The sequence below is a fragment of the Chrysochloris asiatica genome, unplaced genomic scaffold (assembly GCF_000296735.1).
Source record: "Chrysochloris asiatica unplaced genomic scaffold, ChrAsi1.0 scaffold00047, whole genome shotgun sequence".
In the NCBI taxonomy this organism is placed as follows: Eukaryota; Metazoa; Chordata; class Mammalia; order Afrosoricida; family Chrysochloridae; genus Chrysochloris; species Chrysochloris asiatica.
Genome location: NW_006408565.1, coordinates 11,917,408 through 11,932,328, shown reverse-complemented (window position 1 = coordinate 11,932,328; position 14,921 = coordinate 11,917,408). Strand labels below are relative to the sequence as shown.

Here is a 14,921-nt window from a genome sequence, read left to right as displayed (position 1 = left end):
AGGCTTATTCCCTTCCTTACCTTTATCATATTTAAAACCTGCATGTTCATGGAATGTGAGCTAACTACTCTCTGATATCAGAATCTGGCCAGGAATGGATAATGCTTTCCTTGACGCTAAAATAAGTCTCAAAGCCATGGACCCTTTAAACTGGGAGCTCAAGCAATTAGCTTGAGCCTACATCCCACTCTCTCCCAGGCTTCAACTGGGTTCAGGGTGCCAAGAGACCCCTAGGTCAGCACTCCATCAATGGCTAGTGTGTGCCCCTGGGAATGACAGTCTCTGCAGTCCCTTGCAAAGTAAACAGAAAGCTGACTAGCAGCCTGGTTCACTCCCCTCAGGGCACAGTGCAGTTGAGTCTTCAAGGATAGAAAGGGCCATGAATTATTTAAGCAAACTGGGAGTTTTATGGAAGCACTCCATTGAACAGGGTAGAATTGGGCTTTGCTCCCTTGCATTTGATCTCCCCAGTGAAGAGCCTGAAGCCTCTCTGACCCCAGTAAAGACTGGGCCTCTGGCAAGTTTGGGGCTTTGAAGAATGTTCCATGGTTCACAACCTTTTCTGCATGTTAAAATTGCCTGGGGAGCTGTAAAATTCTGCTGCCCAGGCCCCCCTCGGACCAGTTACATCAGAGACTCAGAACTGGGGCCCAGACAGCAGCATTCTAAAGATCCCCAGCTTTTAAATCTCCCTGTGCCTCCCCCGGCTAATTCAATCAGAATTGGCACTTCTTTAAAGCATTCATGGTGATTCTAAAGTGAAACAAGGGCAGGAAACAACAGGCTAGAGGAATGGACCATTGGGATGGGAATGGGGGGTAGACAGATCCCATGGGGCACACCCCTGTGTGTCCCAGTTAAGAAACACAGCAAGAACTTCTGATATTGCAGGCCTCCTTTGAGCTCTACGTCGTTGTTAGGTGCTGTCGAATGAGTGTGGACTCATAGTGACCCTGTACCTGGTCTTATTTAATCCCCAAAACGTGGCAAAAGCAGATGCATCCACTCCTCATTCATCAACACGATTAGGTTCCAAAGATCAGCTCATTATGTGAAACTTGGCATTGTGGGAAAATGGGGGATGTCTACATCAGATCACAACAGAGAAGATAATGTCATCATTACCTAACTGCCAACCCACTGAAAATCATGGCCCAGCCGGGCTGACACAAACCTTAACCATGTGGCCAAATTTACTTTCTTCTCAACCTTGGCATTCATTTTTACCAGATATATATCATTATGAATAAAATAGTTCGATAGGTTTTTACTTGTGTCATAAATATACAATGGTGGATAATGAAACCGTCAATACAGGAGTGGTGGTGGTGGTTATGTGCCGTGGAGTCAGTTCCGACTCATAGCGACCCTGCGTAGGGTTTCCGAGGCTGTAAATCTTTATGGAAGCAGAAAGCCTCATCTTTCTCTCACGGAACAGCTGGTAGTTTCGAACTGCTGACCTGATTCGTAACCACTACACTACCAAAGCGTCTTCAATACAGGAGTAGTAGATATATTTATTATTACACCTATCTCAGAGATGAGGAAACTGAGGCTCAGAAAGGCCCACAATTACACAGTTATAAGTGTCAGAGCCAGGATGCAAGCCCAGATATGACTGACCCAAAGGCAGGACAATTGCCAGGTCCCAAAAAAGCCTGGCTCACCTCAAAATCCCTCACAGGGCTGCTGAGATGGAGGTTCTCCCCAGAAGGAAAAGGAAAGAATACTCATTGAGCTCTAGAGTCTGACTATTCTGCCCTTTAATCCTCAGGCCATCTTCACCAGGAATCATGATCCCTAACTTTTAGATGAGGAAAAGAACCCTTCAGAAAAGTGGAGTCACCCAATTCTCAAATTGCAGAGCTGGGATTTAAGCCGAGCTTTGTGACTCCCCACCCAGCTCTGTGCTCTCTTGCTGTGTTTTCAGCCTCTCGTCAGTTGGCTGCCAACCTGTGCTGTCTTGTGTTTTGCTTAGTGTTTTAAGAAACCTTGTATCTTCTCTTTTGCATCTGCTTGTCTCATTTTCTTCTCAGAGACTGGCCTATAATCTCTTCTCCAAAGTTCCTCAGTTTGAGGTTAACCGCAAATAGAAGTGGTTCTGACTTATATGGGAGATGATCTGAAAGGGGCAGATTTTCTGCTTTGGTGAGGTGTAGCCTAGGATCTCCCCACCTCCATGTCTGACACCTAGTAACTTGGAACCAGGTTTCTACAACCTGGACTCACCTGAAACCTCTCCGGGACCTGCATGCCTGGTGATGAACAGCAGATCCTTTTGATCCAGCTCTGTCTAGGAGCCAAGGCTGGCCCAAAACAGACCCCTACCAGGCAGCCAGACAGCCACCCTCCCCAGTGCTTGCCCCATTTGGATCAGGTGGCTTGAAGTTCCTTATCTGCTCTTGGGTGGGGGTCCTGAAGCCAGCCCACCAGCCCCAGGCCCTTCCAAAAAAGGGGAAAGGAGCAAACAGAGCAGGGGGGTATCTAGTTTGAACACCTTCATTACAGTGGGCGTGGCGGCTCTGGGATAGAGACATCAGCAGAAACCAGCTCAACTGTGTGGATGGACGCAGGGTGGGAGTGGACACCAGGTAGGAAAGTGGAATGATAAAGACAGTAACAGGGCTGACCTCTTCACGGCAGTGGCTGAGGTTAACCCTGAGGTTTAACCTAGGGTGGGTAGGCAGGCAGGACAGGACTCAGGAGGGTGGGCCAGTGGACAGGAGGAAATGCGTGACTGTCACCTTCACCAAGACCTTCTCTGACCTGGCTCCGCAGAGTATGGCCCCTACCACCATCTCTCCATCTCGGCCTCTCACTGTGCTGGCCACAGTTAGAGTCCTTGTGTGTTGAGATTTGGGGGAAGTTGATTTGCCGTCTCTGTACTCAGGAGTGGTCCATCTTTGGTACAGCTGCATCCTCAGCACCTCACACAGAGCTAACCCTCAGGAAATATTTGATGGGAGGACGGCCAGGCAGGGTGATGCATGAATAAAAAGAGACCAGTGTGTCTGGGGCCAGGGCATGACGGGAGTTACAATAGCCAACATTTACCAAGTACCCTTTTTATTCCAGAAACATGCAAAGTTCTGTAGACACACCGCGTTTAGCCCTTGCGAACCTCTGAAATACGTAATGCCCTTATTCCCATTTTACACACAAGGACACTGAGGTTGAGAGAACATATATCCTGCCCAAGGTCACACAGCTTGGAACTGGTAGGAATGGGATTTGAACCAAGGGAGTCTGTCCCTAGGAGCAATGTTTACAGCATTGGGCTAAACCTCAGGATATAGTTCAGAGTCTCAAAAGCCCTGTGGACTTTCTCCAAAGCATACTTGAAAACTGCTGAAGGGTTTTAAACAGGCACAAGATACAATCTGCCTTGTGATTTACAGAGCATAGAGACTCCCCTAGAGAACAGATTGGAGGGGCGAGAGTGGAGGCGGAGGCCTGGCAGGGTCTCAGAGGTCCCTGGCTAGGGAATCAGACCACACAGTCCATCCCAGAGGCTGACCTGAAGGCTGTGTACATAGCTGCTGCACTCACATCCTGTCTCCAGGCCTCCTGGGTACAGTGACCTAACACCTGATGGCCCCCCAGCACCCTGGGGGCACTGTCTGTGGAACCTCGGACCCAAGTGGAGCAGCCACTGGGCATGGAAGCAGCGTGCTCCAGGCATGTAAGGGCCTGGTCCTGGGCCTGGCAGGGTAGCCTGGCTGGGACAAGTCTGTGAAGGCATTAGGACCTGTTTCCCTACCAGTTGAAAGCATCAGATGAGCAGACAGATGATAAAGTACCTGTGGAGAGCAGCTCTTCATGCTCTGTGGGTCTTTTTTTTTTTTTTTTAACATCAATGTTTTTATTCAAGAAAGTCAAGGGAAGCACATTTGACACTAGAATACTTTTTGTTTGTTTTGTTTAAGGTTTTTATTGTGGATTGAGTGAAAGTTTACAGGGCAGATCATCAGTTTTACATCCAACAAATCATAAACCTTGTTTCATTACAATGATTAAAGTCCCCTCCATGTACCATCAGTTTCACTTTAGCTCTTTTCTTTCTTTCTTTCTTTTTAAAACACTCAGGCGTATATAATAATTTACACCACCAAAGGGCACATTCTGCAATTCTGCCTCCCGGAAGCCAGCTCTTAGTCCCTCTCTTCCCATGAATCTAGAGTTCTCAGCTGCTCCCCGTCTCCATGGCCCCATCTCTGCCTCCATCTCTGGTGTCGCTTGTTTCTCTGTATAAGGTCTCTCGTTCAGCTTGTGCTTATCTCCCTTGATGGGCCTAGGGTCCTCTGTTTCTGGACTGTAAGATTAACTACTCCCCTGTTTTGTTACAAAACTTCTACCTTTACAATTGTGACAGTCACAATTAGTCATGGTAACAATTACTATTGAATCATATGAATCTTATCCCCATCTCTTTTCACCAGACCCATCTAGACAAGATGAAAACTATTCAGTGGGGACTCTTTTCTTCCTCCCCATATTCTTAAACTAAACTCCCTCTTGAAACCTTGTAAGCCAGTCACTTCGTGCCTTTATCGCCCCCTTATTTTAGGTAGCCAATGTCTAAGTTGCCCATCCTTACCTGCCCTGTGTACAGAGGGGATTGCATTGATACTTGATGTGAAGACTCCTTCTTCCCTCTCTGTTGGTATTTAGAGCTACTACCTCTATGAGTATAGGTCAAGTTCATAAAATTGTAGCAATTTACCCTGATTTCCTTTATAAAAAATTGTTTTGTTCTTTTTTTTATCTTCCTCTAGTCAAGTTCTGATTATCAAGCCATCAAGGCTAGGTCAAATAGGTATCTGTGTGCCCTTTTTAAAAATCAGATCACTTACCCAGACCTTCTGCCCAGAAAAATGCACATTCACAAAAGTGGTCCATGCAGTTTAGGGGGCTTCCTAGAACTCGTGGAGCCTGTTTACAGGGTCAGTTGGATTTCCTGTAAAGCACCCCTAGCAGAGGTTGTAATGGAGGAGGCGGATCATTCTGGAAGACTAAAGGAAGACCCTGGATGTAAAAGAATCTCCTAGGGAGTATCCCAGCAGGCCCAGCAGCCCTGTCAGGACCACTACCAGTAGTGGCTGGATGCTGGGTTCGACAGAGCTGCACTGACAGCTGTCTTCTCCAATGATACTCATTTCTCCTTTTCCCCCTCCTTTGTCTATCCCCTCCCACCCTCACCCTGCCCAACCCCTGCCCTGCTCCCAGGCAATAGAGACCTACTTGCTGAATGTCTCTCCCGGGGGGCTGACCTACATTGCTGAGTGGCGAGGGGGGATTCTGGACCATAAGATGGGCCACCTGGCCTGTTTCTCAGGGGGCATGATCTCCCTCGGCGCTGAGGATGCCAAGGAAGAAAAGAGGGCCCACTACCGAGAACTTGCAGCCCAGATCACCAAGACGTGCCATGAGTCATACGCCCGCTCAGGTAATCCGGTCAAGGGATGGGGCAGCAGGAGAGACTGAGGCTAGACACAGGAGGAACTGGAAAGCCCAACAGAGCAGCAGGGAGTGAAGGGAATTCCCCTTGGAAATTATGTAGAGCCCAAATGTGGGACACTCTCCATACAAGAAAACGTAGTTTAAGCTAAAAGCAGTCACAGTGCTTCCTGAGTATTGCACGTGTGTTGGCGCTATGTGACAGTTGGCACCCACCATGGCTGGGTCTCTTAACATGGGTGAGGAAATGGATGCTTAGACATGACTTGGCCAAGGTCCTATATGAGCAGTCCATTGGGGGGTCCTCCAGTCCCTGCACCCTCAGACCTCCACCCCTGCCCTGTTCTTTCCCCACTGGCACCTCTCCACCTAGTGGGTCTCACCATCCTGCTGAGCTCAGACCACCAAAGTACCTGAGAGCTGCTTCATCGTCCCCACCCAGCACTCACTGCAGAATTACCAGTCATGTGCAAGGGCAGGACCCCAACTCCTCATTCTGCACATGGGGACACTGAGTCAGCCCAGAGAGGGGAAGTGGTGTAGCCAAAGTCACACTGCACATGAGTAGCTAAGTCTGAACTAGAATAGAGCCCAGGTCTTCTAATGCCCAGTCCCACATTGCATGCTGCCTCTGTAAACAGCAGTCTTCAGGAAAATCTCTGCCCCCACAGTGGCCCCAGGAGATTCCTGCTGGCTCTAATGCACTCTGACCAATCACCAGCAGGGTGGCCTCTATTTTCTAATCTGTTCAATGGGAACAGTATCGTGGGTCTCTGAGGTGAGGTGGAGGGTCCTGCAGGAAAGCACTTGGTCCACAGGCTATAACCAACATCACAGGAAGCACGTGTTAGCACCCACCTGCCAGGCCCACCACAGACACGGTTCTGTTGGCTCCAATCCAATCTGGTTCTCCTGGAGCTGTTTGTAGGAAGCCCGTAGTTTGCAACAGGTACTTAAAGCTGACCTTCCCTTCCCTTCCCTTCCCTTCCCTTCAAAGAGCCCGTTCGGCCAAGACCAGAAACAAACAGGAAATCTGAGGACTAATAACGAGCTCGCTATTTGTCAGAGACAATCAGCCCAGACCATAAAAGACAGCCCACTTAACAGAGCATATTGTTCTCAGCAGCCTGGCTTGTCCCACTGACGGCTGCAACCGTCACTGCTGCCCTCAACCCATTAGCAGTTTGGCAAACCTCACTAGCGGCTGTGCCACTTGAGAAGGGTGAAGGGACTAGGTCTAGATCATCCCTGTCCCATAATCCCCTACATAATAAATAGGACATCCCCCCAAGCTTTAGTCCCCATCTCAAGGAAAAGCAACATAGAGCCTCCCAGGAGGGAGGGTGGACACCCACTAGGCCCAGAGCTGGGCACACAACTGAGCTAGAGAGGATGACCAGGTACTACAGTTAGAAGTTCTGATCCACACCCCCTAAATTTTGAACCTAGATTGTCAGACTCAGGAGGGAAAGGGAGAGACCACAGGGAAACGGGATCAGATCCAAGGTCACATCCCAACTCAATCAGACTCCTTGTGTTACCTTGGACAAATGACTTACCCTCTCTGATCCTCAGTTTCCACATGCAGGAAAGAAAATAAAATCTACCTTAGCACAAAAACATTTATGAAGGACCTGAAATATTGTCTGCAAAGCACCTGTTGTTGTTAGGTGCCATCAAGTTGGTACCAACTCATAGCGACCCTATGCACAACAGAGCGAAACACTGCCCGGTCCTGGGCCAACCTCACAACCGTTGCCACACTTGAGCCCATTGATGCTGCCACTTTGCCAGTCCATCTCGCTGGGGGCCTTCCTCTTTTTCTCTCACCCTCTACCTTACCAAACATGATATCCTTCTCCAGCGACTGGTCCCTCCTGACAATATGTCTGAAGTATGAGAGATGAAGTTTGGCCATCCTGGCCTCCAAGGAGCACTCTGGCTGCACTTCTTCCAACACAGATCTGTTGGTTCTTTTGGCAGCCCATGGTACTTTCAATATTCTCCTCCAATACCATAACTCAAAAGCATCAATTCTTCTAACGGTCTTCCTTATTCACTGTCCAGCTTTCATATGCATATGAGATTATTGAAAATACCAAGGCTTGGGTCAGGTGTACCTTAGTCTTCAAGCTGACATCTTTGCTCTTCAACGCTTTAAAAAGGTCTGTGCAGCAGATTTGCCTAAAGCAGCTTGTTATAGTTGTTAAGTGCCGTTGTCAATTCCAACCCATAGTGTAGGGTTTCCAAGAAGCAGCTAGTGAGCTTGAACCACCAACCTTGCAGTTCAAATCACTTTGCAATCTGATGCATTAGCCCACAGAGCAACACCAGGACTCTGCCTAAAGCACCTTGTTGTTGTTAAGTACCGTGGAGTCGGTTCTGACTCATAGTGACCCTGCACAGGGTTTCCGAGGCTGCAAATCTTTATGGGAGCAGAAAGCCTCATCTTTCTCCCATGGAACAGCTGGTAGTTTCGAACTGCTGACACCTAGCAGTGTTTAAAATCCTGGCTGCAGGGGGAGCTATAATTGTCTTCACACAGAAAACAGGAGTGGCAGCAAAGTGCCCAAAACCAAAACAACAAAAAGACAAAAACTAAATCTCACCAGGCCTTCTTTCCTCAGCTCCCTCTGCCTGTGTTGGGGTGCATTACTGGGCAAGTCTTTCCTCATCTTCACCTCAGTAGTTCCCACAAATTGAACTCTGGGAGTCTGGTTCAGGGAGAGATCTGAAGCAGTCCCTAAGAAAGGGGAGCCATGGATGAGGGTCATGATACATTTGCATGTTGAAGGGCCTGATAGATGTGAAGACATGAGATCAGTTTATTTTGTTTAATCTGCTGGCCTAGGTATTTTAAACACCAGCAGGGTCACCCACAGTGGACAGGTTTTAGTCGATTTTCTAGATGAAGACAGAACAGGAAGAAGGAGAGACAAACTACGTCCAAATATTTAGTCACTGAAAATCTTATGAATAGCAGAGAAACACTGTCAACACCAGAATATTGAACATTGAAACATGATGAAGAGCTAAAGAATATTGTCAGATGTAGTGCCAGAAGATGAGTCCCTCAGGTTGGAAGGCACTCAAAATACAATTGGGAAAGAGCTGCCTCCTCAAAGCAGAGTTGATCATGATGAGAGAATGGAGTAAAGCCTTCAGGATGTTCATTTGCTGATGGAGCACATCTCAAAATGAAGAGAAACAGCTGTAAACATCCATTAATAACCAGAACATGGAATGTACCAAGTATGAATATCATAAAATTGGAAATTGTCGAAAATGAAATAGAATATATACACATCGATGTCCTAGGCACTAGTAAGCTGAAATGAACTTGTATTGGTCATTTTGAATCTGACAACCATATGATTTACTATGCAGGGAATGACAAATTGAAGAGGAATGGTATCACATTCATCATCAAAAAGAACATTTCAAAAATCTATCTTGAAGTATAATGCTGTCTGTGATCACATAATTATCTATGTGCTTATAGGGAAGACCAGTTAATACCATTATTATTCAAATTTACACACCAACCACTAAAGCCAGTGATGATAAAAATGAAGAATTCTACCAATTTCTTCAGTCTGAAATTGAGCAAACATACAGTCAAGATGTATTGATCATTACTGGTGTTTGGACTGCAAAGATTGGAAACAAAGAGGAAGGATCGGTAGTTGGAAAACATGACCTTTGTGGTAGAAACAATGCAGGAGATCACATGATAAAATTTTACAAGACCAAAGACTTCTTCATGCAGATACCTTTTTTAAACAACATAAAAGAAAACTATACACATGGACCTCAGCAGATGGAATACACAGAAATCAAATTGACTACATCTGTGGGCAAAAGCTCCATATCATCCGCCAAAACAAGGCCAGGGGCAGACTGTGGAACAGATCATCAATTGCTCACGTGCAAGTTCAAGCTAAAGCTGAAGAAAATTAAAACAAGTCCACGAGAAAGCCAAAATATGACCTTGAGCATACCCCACTTAAATTTAGGGATCATCTCAAGAACAGACCAGATGCATCAAACACTAAAGACTGAAGACCAGAAGAGTTGCAGGATGACATCAAGAACATCATATAGGATGAAGGCAAAAGGTCACTAAGAAGACAAGCAAGAGAGAAAAGACTAAAATGGATGTCAGAAGAAACTCTGAAACTTGCTCTCCAGCATAGAGATGCTAAAGCAAATGGAAGAAACGAGGAGGTAAAAAAGCTGAACAGAAAATGACAAAGTTCAGCTACAGAAGACAAAGTCAAATATAATAATGGCATGTGCAAAGACCTGGAGTTAGAAAACCAAATGGAAAGAACATGCTCAGCATTTCTCAACCTGAGGAAACTAAAGCAAAAATCCAAGTCTGAACTTACAATATTGAAGGATTCTATTGGCAAACTATACAGAAAGCATCAAAAGAAGATGGAAAGAATATACAGAGGCACTGTACCAAAAGGAAATGGTCAATTCAATAGTTAACCATTTCAAGGGGGAATATATGATCAAGAGCCAATGATACTGAAGGAAGAAGTCCAAGTACATTGAAGGCATCGGCAAAGAACAAGACTCTGGGAATTAATGGAATACAAATTGAAATCTCTCAACAACTGATGCCACACTGAAGGTACTCGGCCCATCTATGCCAAGAAATTTGGAAGACAACTACCTGACCAATTGACTGGAAGAGATCCATTCCAAAGAGAGGTGACCCAATAGAATGCAGAAATTATCAGATGCTATCCGTAGTGGTTACGAATTGGGCTGTGAACTGTAAGGTCAGCAGTTTGAAATTACCAGCTGCTCCGCAGGAGAAAGATGACGCTTTCTGCTCCCATAAAGATTTACGGCCTCGGAAAGCCTGTACAGGGTTGCTATGAGTCGGAACCGACTCCACGGCACATAACAACAACAATAAGAATCATTAATATAAGGATCTCTGGTAGCGTTGTTGTTGTTGTTGTTAAGTGCCATCGAGTCAGTTCCGACCCATAGCGACCCTGTACGTAGTGGTTACTAATCATGCTGCTAGTCTCATGATCAGCAGTATGAAACTACCAGCTGTTCCGCGGAAGAAAGATGAGGCTTTCTGCTCCCATAAAGATTTAAGCCTTGGAAACCCTGTACAGGGTCACTATGAATCGGAATCGGCTCCATGGCACATAACAACAACAACAATCATTAATATAGCATGCAAGTAAAATCTTTCTAAAGATATTTCAAAAAGCTCTGTAACCATACATTGACAAAGTCAGACTCAGAAGAGGACATGAAATGAGGGATATCATTGCTGATGTCAGATGGATTTTGGCTGAAAGCAGAGAATGCCAGAAAGGTGTTTACTTGTGCTTTATTGACTATGCAAAGGTTTCAATTATGTAGATTATGACTAACTATGGACACACATTGCCAACAATGAGTATTCCAGAACATTTCGTTGAACTCATGAACTCTGTCTGTACACAGACAGACCAAGAGGCAGTTGTTCAAATAAAATAAAGAATACCAAACAGTTTAAAATTATGAAACCAGTGTTGTATTCTTTCACCACACAAATTAAAAAAAAAAAAAAAAAAAGCTGGGTTATATGAAGAAGAATGTGGTATCAGGATTGAAAGAAGACTTATTGACAACCTATAATATGCAGATGATACAATCTTGCTTGCTGAAAGTGAACAGGACATAAAATACTGATGAAGATCAAGACCACCACCTTCAGTATGAGTTGCATCTCAATGTAAAGAAAATAAAAAATCCTCACCACTGGACCAATAAACAACATCAGGATAAATGGAGAAAAGAGTTAAGTTGTTAAAGACTTCATTTTGCTTGGATCAGCCATCAACATTCATGGGAGCAGCAGTCAAAAAATCAAATGATGTATTGCGTTAGGCAAATCTGCTGCTTAAGACCTCTTAAAACTGTTTTAAGAGCAAAGATGTCAATTTGAAGACTAAGGTATGTCTGACCCAAGCCATGGTATTTTCAATAACCTCATAGGTGTGTGAAAGTTGGACAGTGAATAAGGAAGACCATAGAAGAATTGATGCATTTGAGTTATGGTGTTGAAGGAGAATATTGAAAGTGCCATGGGCTGCCAAAAGAACCAACTGATCTATGTTGGAAGAAGTGCAGCCAGAATGGTCCTTGGAGGCCAGATAGCCAAACTTCATCTCTCATGCTTCGGACATATTGTCAGGAGGGACCAGTCCCTGGAGAAGGATATCATGTTTGGTATCCATATCAAGTAGAGGGTCAGGTAAAAGAGGAAACCCCTCAATGAGATGGATTTGCACAATGGTAGCAGTAATCGGCTTAAACGTAGCAATGATTGTGAGGTTGGGGCAGGACCAGGCAGTGTTTTATTCTGTTGTGCATAGGGTCCCTATGAGTTGGTACACACTTGGTGGCACCTAACAACAAACAACAACAACTGACCCCCAAGTGTGTTTAAACCTGGAACTCTTTCTTGGCTGAAAACGGCCTGAACTTCTGTCTTCCCAGATTGTGGAGTAGTTCATCTCGATTCTCAGAATGCAAAATTGGTCTTGCTTTGGCCAACCTAGGCCCAGAGGGCAAGTGTGTGTTTGCCCCAGGAGCCTCCCCACCAACCCATTCCTACAGGGTCCACCCTATGCCCTTCCATCACTAACCATTGTTGTTGTTGTCGTTAAGTGCTGTCCATCTCAGATCCAACTTATATCAACCCTGTATAGGGTTTCTGAGGAGTGATTGGTGAGTTTGAACCATCATCTTTCATTTCAAACTGACCTTGTGATCCATTGCTTATCCTACAGTGCCACACCAAGACTCCTCATTAACCATTGTTGTTGTTAAGTGCCACGAAGTCAGTTCTGATTCATAGCCACCCTATATAAGGTGTTTCAGAAGAGCAAGCTGGAGGGTTTGAGCTGTCTACCTTGTGGTTTGCCATCCAGTGCTGATCCTATAGTGTCACCATTAAGCAACTGAAATTTCTCTTGGGGACGGGCAGCAAGATCATGAAAAGCAGGAGATGGGCAGTCTGACCCTGGCCCTCTGTTGGACATCCCCACAGATACCAAGCTCGGGCCCGAGGCCTTCTGGTTCAACTCTGGCAGAGAGGCAGTGGCCACCCAGCTGAGTGAGAGCTACTACATCCTGCGGCCTGAGGTGGTGGAGAGCTACATGTACCTGTGGCGGCAGACCCACGACCCCATCTACAGGGAGTGGGGCTGGGAAGTGGTGATGGTGAGTGAGCCCAGGGGGCAGGAGAGGTAGGCACCCCTGAGAATTCACAGGCAGGGTCCAAGGCAGATTGACATTTGGGTGAGGTTCAAAGTACAGAGGATCAAGGTTGGGGTCACAGAGCCAAGAGACCTGAACTGCACAGAGACTTCTGGGGGACAGAGCTGGTCAGAGACTCATGCTGCCTTAGTCAGCCTTGAGGGCACACAGCCTTTGAGTTTGGGGTAATCTTAGAGGAGCCCAAGCAGGGGCAGCCAGGCAAAGCCAGAGCACAGTACAGCTAGTCTTTTCCCAACAAATCCTTTCCAGACCCTGGAGCCTGGACAGCCTGGTATTGAGGTCTCCTCTCCTCCCTTCTCTTCCCAAAGCCAATCAAGGCCCAGCCACCCGACCCCAGAGAGGCCCTGTCCCCAAGTCTCTCCTCCACACACCCTCTTAGCACATCCTCTCTCCTCAGTCCCCAGACCCCCAGCCAGAACTCTCCTGGCCCTCTTTGGACTTGATGTCAGAGGCAGCTTTGGAGGTTCCAGAAGGTCCATGAGTGGTCACTGAGCTGCACCTGTCCTCACAGCCTGGTCCCAGCTTTCTGGGTGACGAGCAGGACCACCTCCATGAGGCAGACTGTCCCTAGGAGAGGAACAAACTCAGAAGTCACTATGGTCCCCAGGACCCAGCAAGCAAGTGTGTTGGCTTGAGACTACCCGCTTCTCTGAGATCTTGGTTCTTGACCTTCAAGGGGCTATTGGTTTGTGCTCCTGGACCCATTCTACAGACCCTCAATGTCTAAAAATTGCATGTATATGCAAAATACATTTATAGACAAAAATGTAGGCAGCCTGGTAGCCCACCTGCCTCTGGCCCAGGGACCATGTCTCTATAGAGACTCTTGGAGGTGTCCAGAGTCCATGCCACAAGTCTCAGCCCATGAACTTGAGCAGTGGCCTGCCTTTGTCTCCTTTACCATTGTGGGCACATTATTCATCAGAATAGGCAGACAAACCAGGGTAAGGGGCTTCATGCAGGCCAAGTCCTGGGGGGCCTCTGCTCTGCCCACACTATAGGCGGCCTTCCCTTTCCTCAGGCCTTGGAGAAATTCTGTCGGACGGAAGGAGGCTTTTCTGGGATCCAAGATGTCTACAGCAGCATCCCCAACCATGACAACAAGCAACAGAGTTTCTTCCTAGCAGAGACATTGAAGTGAGTCGGGCTTTGTCCATGAGCAGTCCCAGGGGTGCAGGGGGGGTGTAGGAGATGGGTCCGTCTTCCTCCCTTCTCACCAGCAGGCAGTTCTGTAGTCACAGAACTGGGCTCACAAGGAGAGACTGAGGGCCACTGGATTACACCCCCAGGACACTTTCTCTCCTCAAGAGCATGAGTCTTGGACAGGAGACAGGTTGGGTTGGCATCCAGCCCCCTAAGTATGAGCTCTGTGCTGGTTAGAACTTCAGTTCTGTAAACCGTTTCCTCAGGTTACTTCAGTTCTCTGAAACTTTGCCCTCACTCATGAAAAATGACTAGTAATCAGATGCTGAGAATACAATGCGCTGAGGCACCTGCCTGGTACGTGTTACCAACACCAGGCTCTGCAGCGTCTTTCCTTGTTGTTCCCCAAAGCAAGCCCTTTGTGCTGCACCCCTTAGGATAGTGCAGAGTTTCCGGTAGAAAATGCCCAAGCCCCCAGGAAGCACACTCACACTGCGGGCTCCTCAGCAGGCGGGAAGGCAGCAGTATGAGAGTTTGGGCTGTTGCAGCAGGCAGGGCACTCTGGGAAAGCAAGGAGAACTGACGCTGCAAAAGGGCCTATAGCAAAGTTTACATCCAGGACCAGGGAGGCAAAGTACCTGAGGGAAGCAACCAGGTAGAAGGTAGAGTGGGGGCAGGGCTCAGAGCCAGGGTTAAACTGTATGACCCAAAGCTCAGTGCTTTCCTTAGGGTCCACAGCTTCTTTCCTGGGACAGGTCTTTTTAACTGTCCAGATTGTGGAATAGCTCGTTTGGATTCTCAGAATCCCAAACTGCAAAATTCTTGAGGCCACAAGGGTTTTGCTCTGGCAGGCTCGGCTAAGATGAAAGCAATGCCAGGGTTCTGATGCTGTGTCTCGCTTCCCTGCCCAGGTATCTCTACCTTCTGTTTTCTGAAGATGACGTGTTCTCCCTGCAAGACTGGGTGTTCAACACTGAGGCCCACCCGCTCCCGGTAAACTACTCAGACAGCTCCAGCTC

The 14,921-nt window shown here is 46.9% G+C and overlaps 1 protein-coding gene across 1 annotated transcript in view; it reads left to right on the top strand.

Moving 5' to 3' along the window:
* Nucleotides 1-13,900, top strand: part of MAN1C1 (mannosidase, alpha, class 1C, member 1) — a 207,165-nt gene extending 193,265 nt beyond the window's left edge. Inside the window, exons 9-11 of the mRNA XM_006862276.1 lie at nucleotides 5,227-5,446; nucleotides 12,530-12,702; nucleotides 13,781-13,900. Coding sequence (XP_006862338.1) covers nucleotides 5,227-5,446; nucleotides 12,530-12,702; nucleotides 13,781-13,900 — 513 coding nt within the window. The remainder of the gene's footprint in view (nucleotides 1-5,226; nucleotides 5,447-12,529; nucleotides 12,703-13,780) is intronic.
* Nucleotides 13,901-14,921: the final 1,021 nt, after the last annotated feature.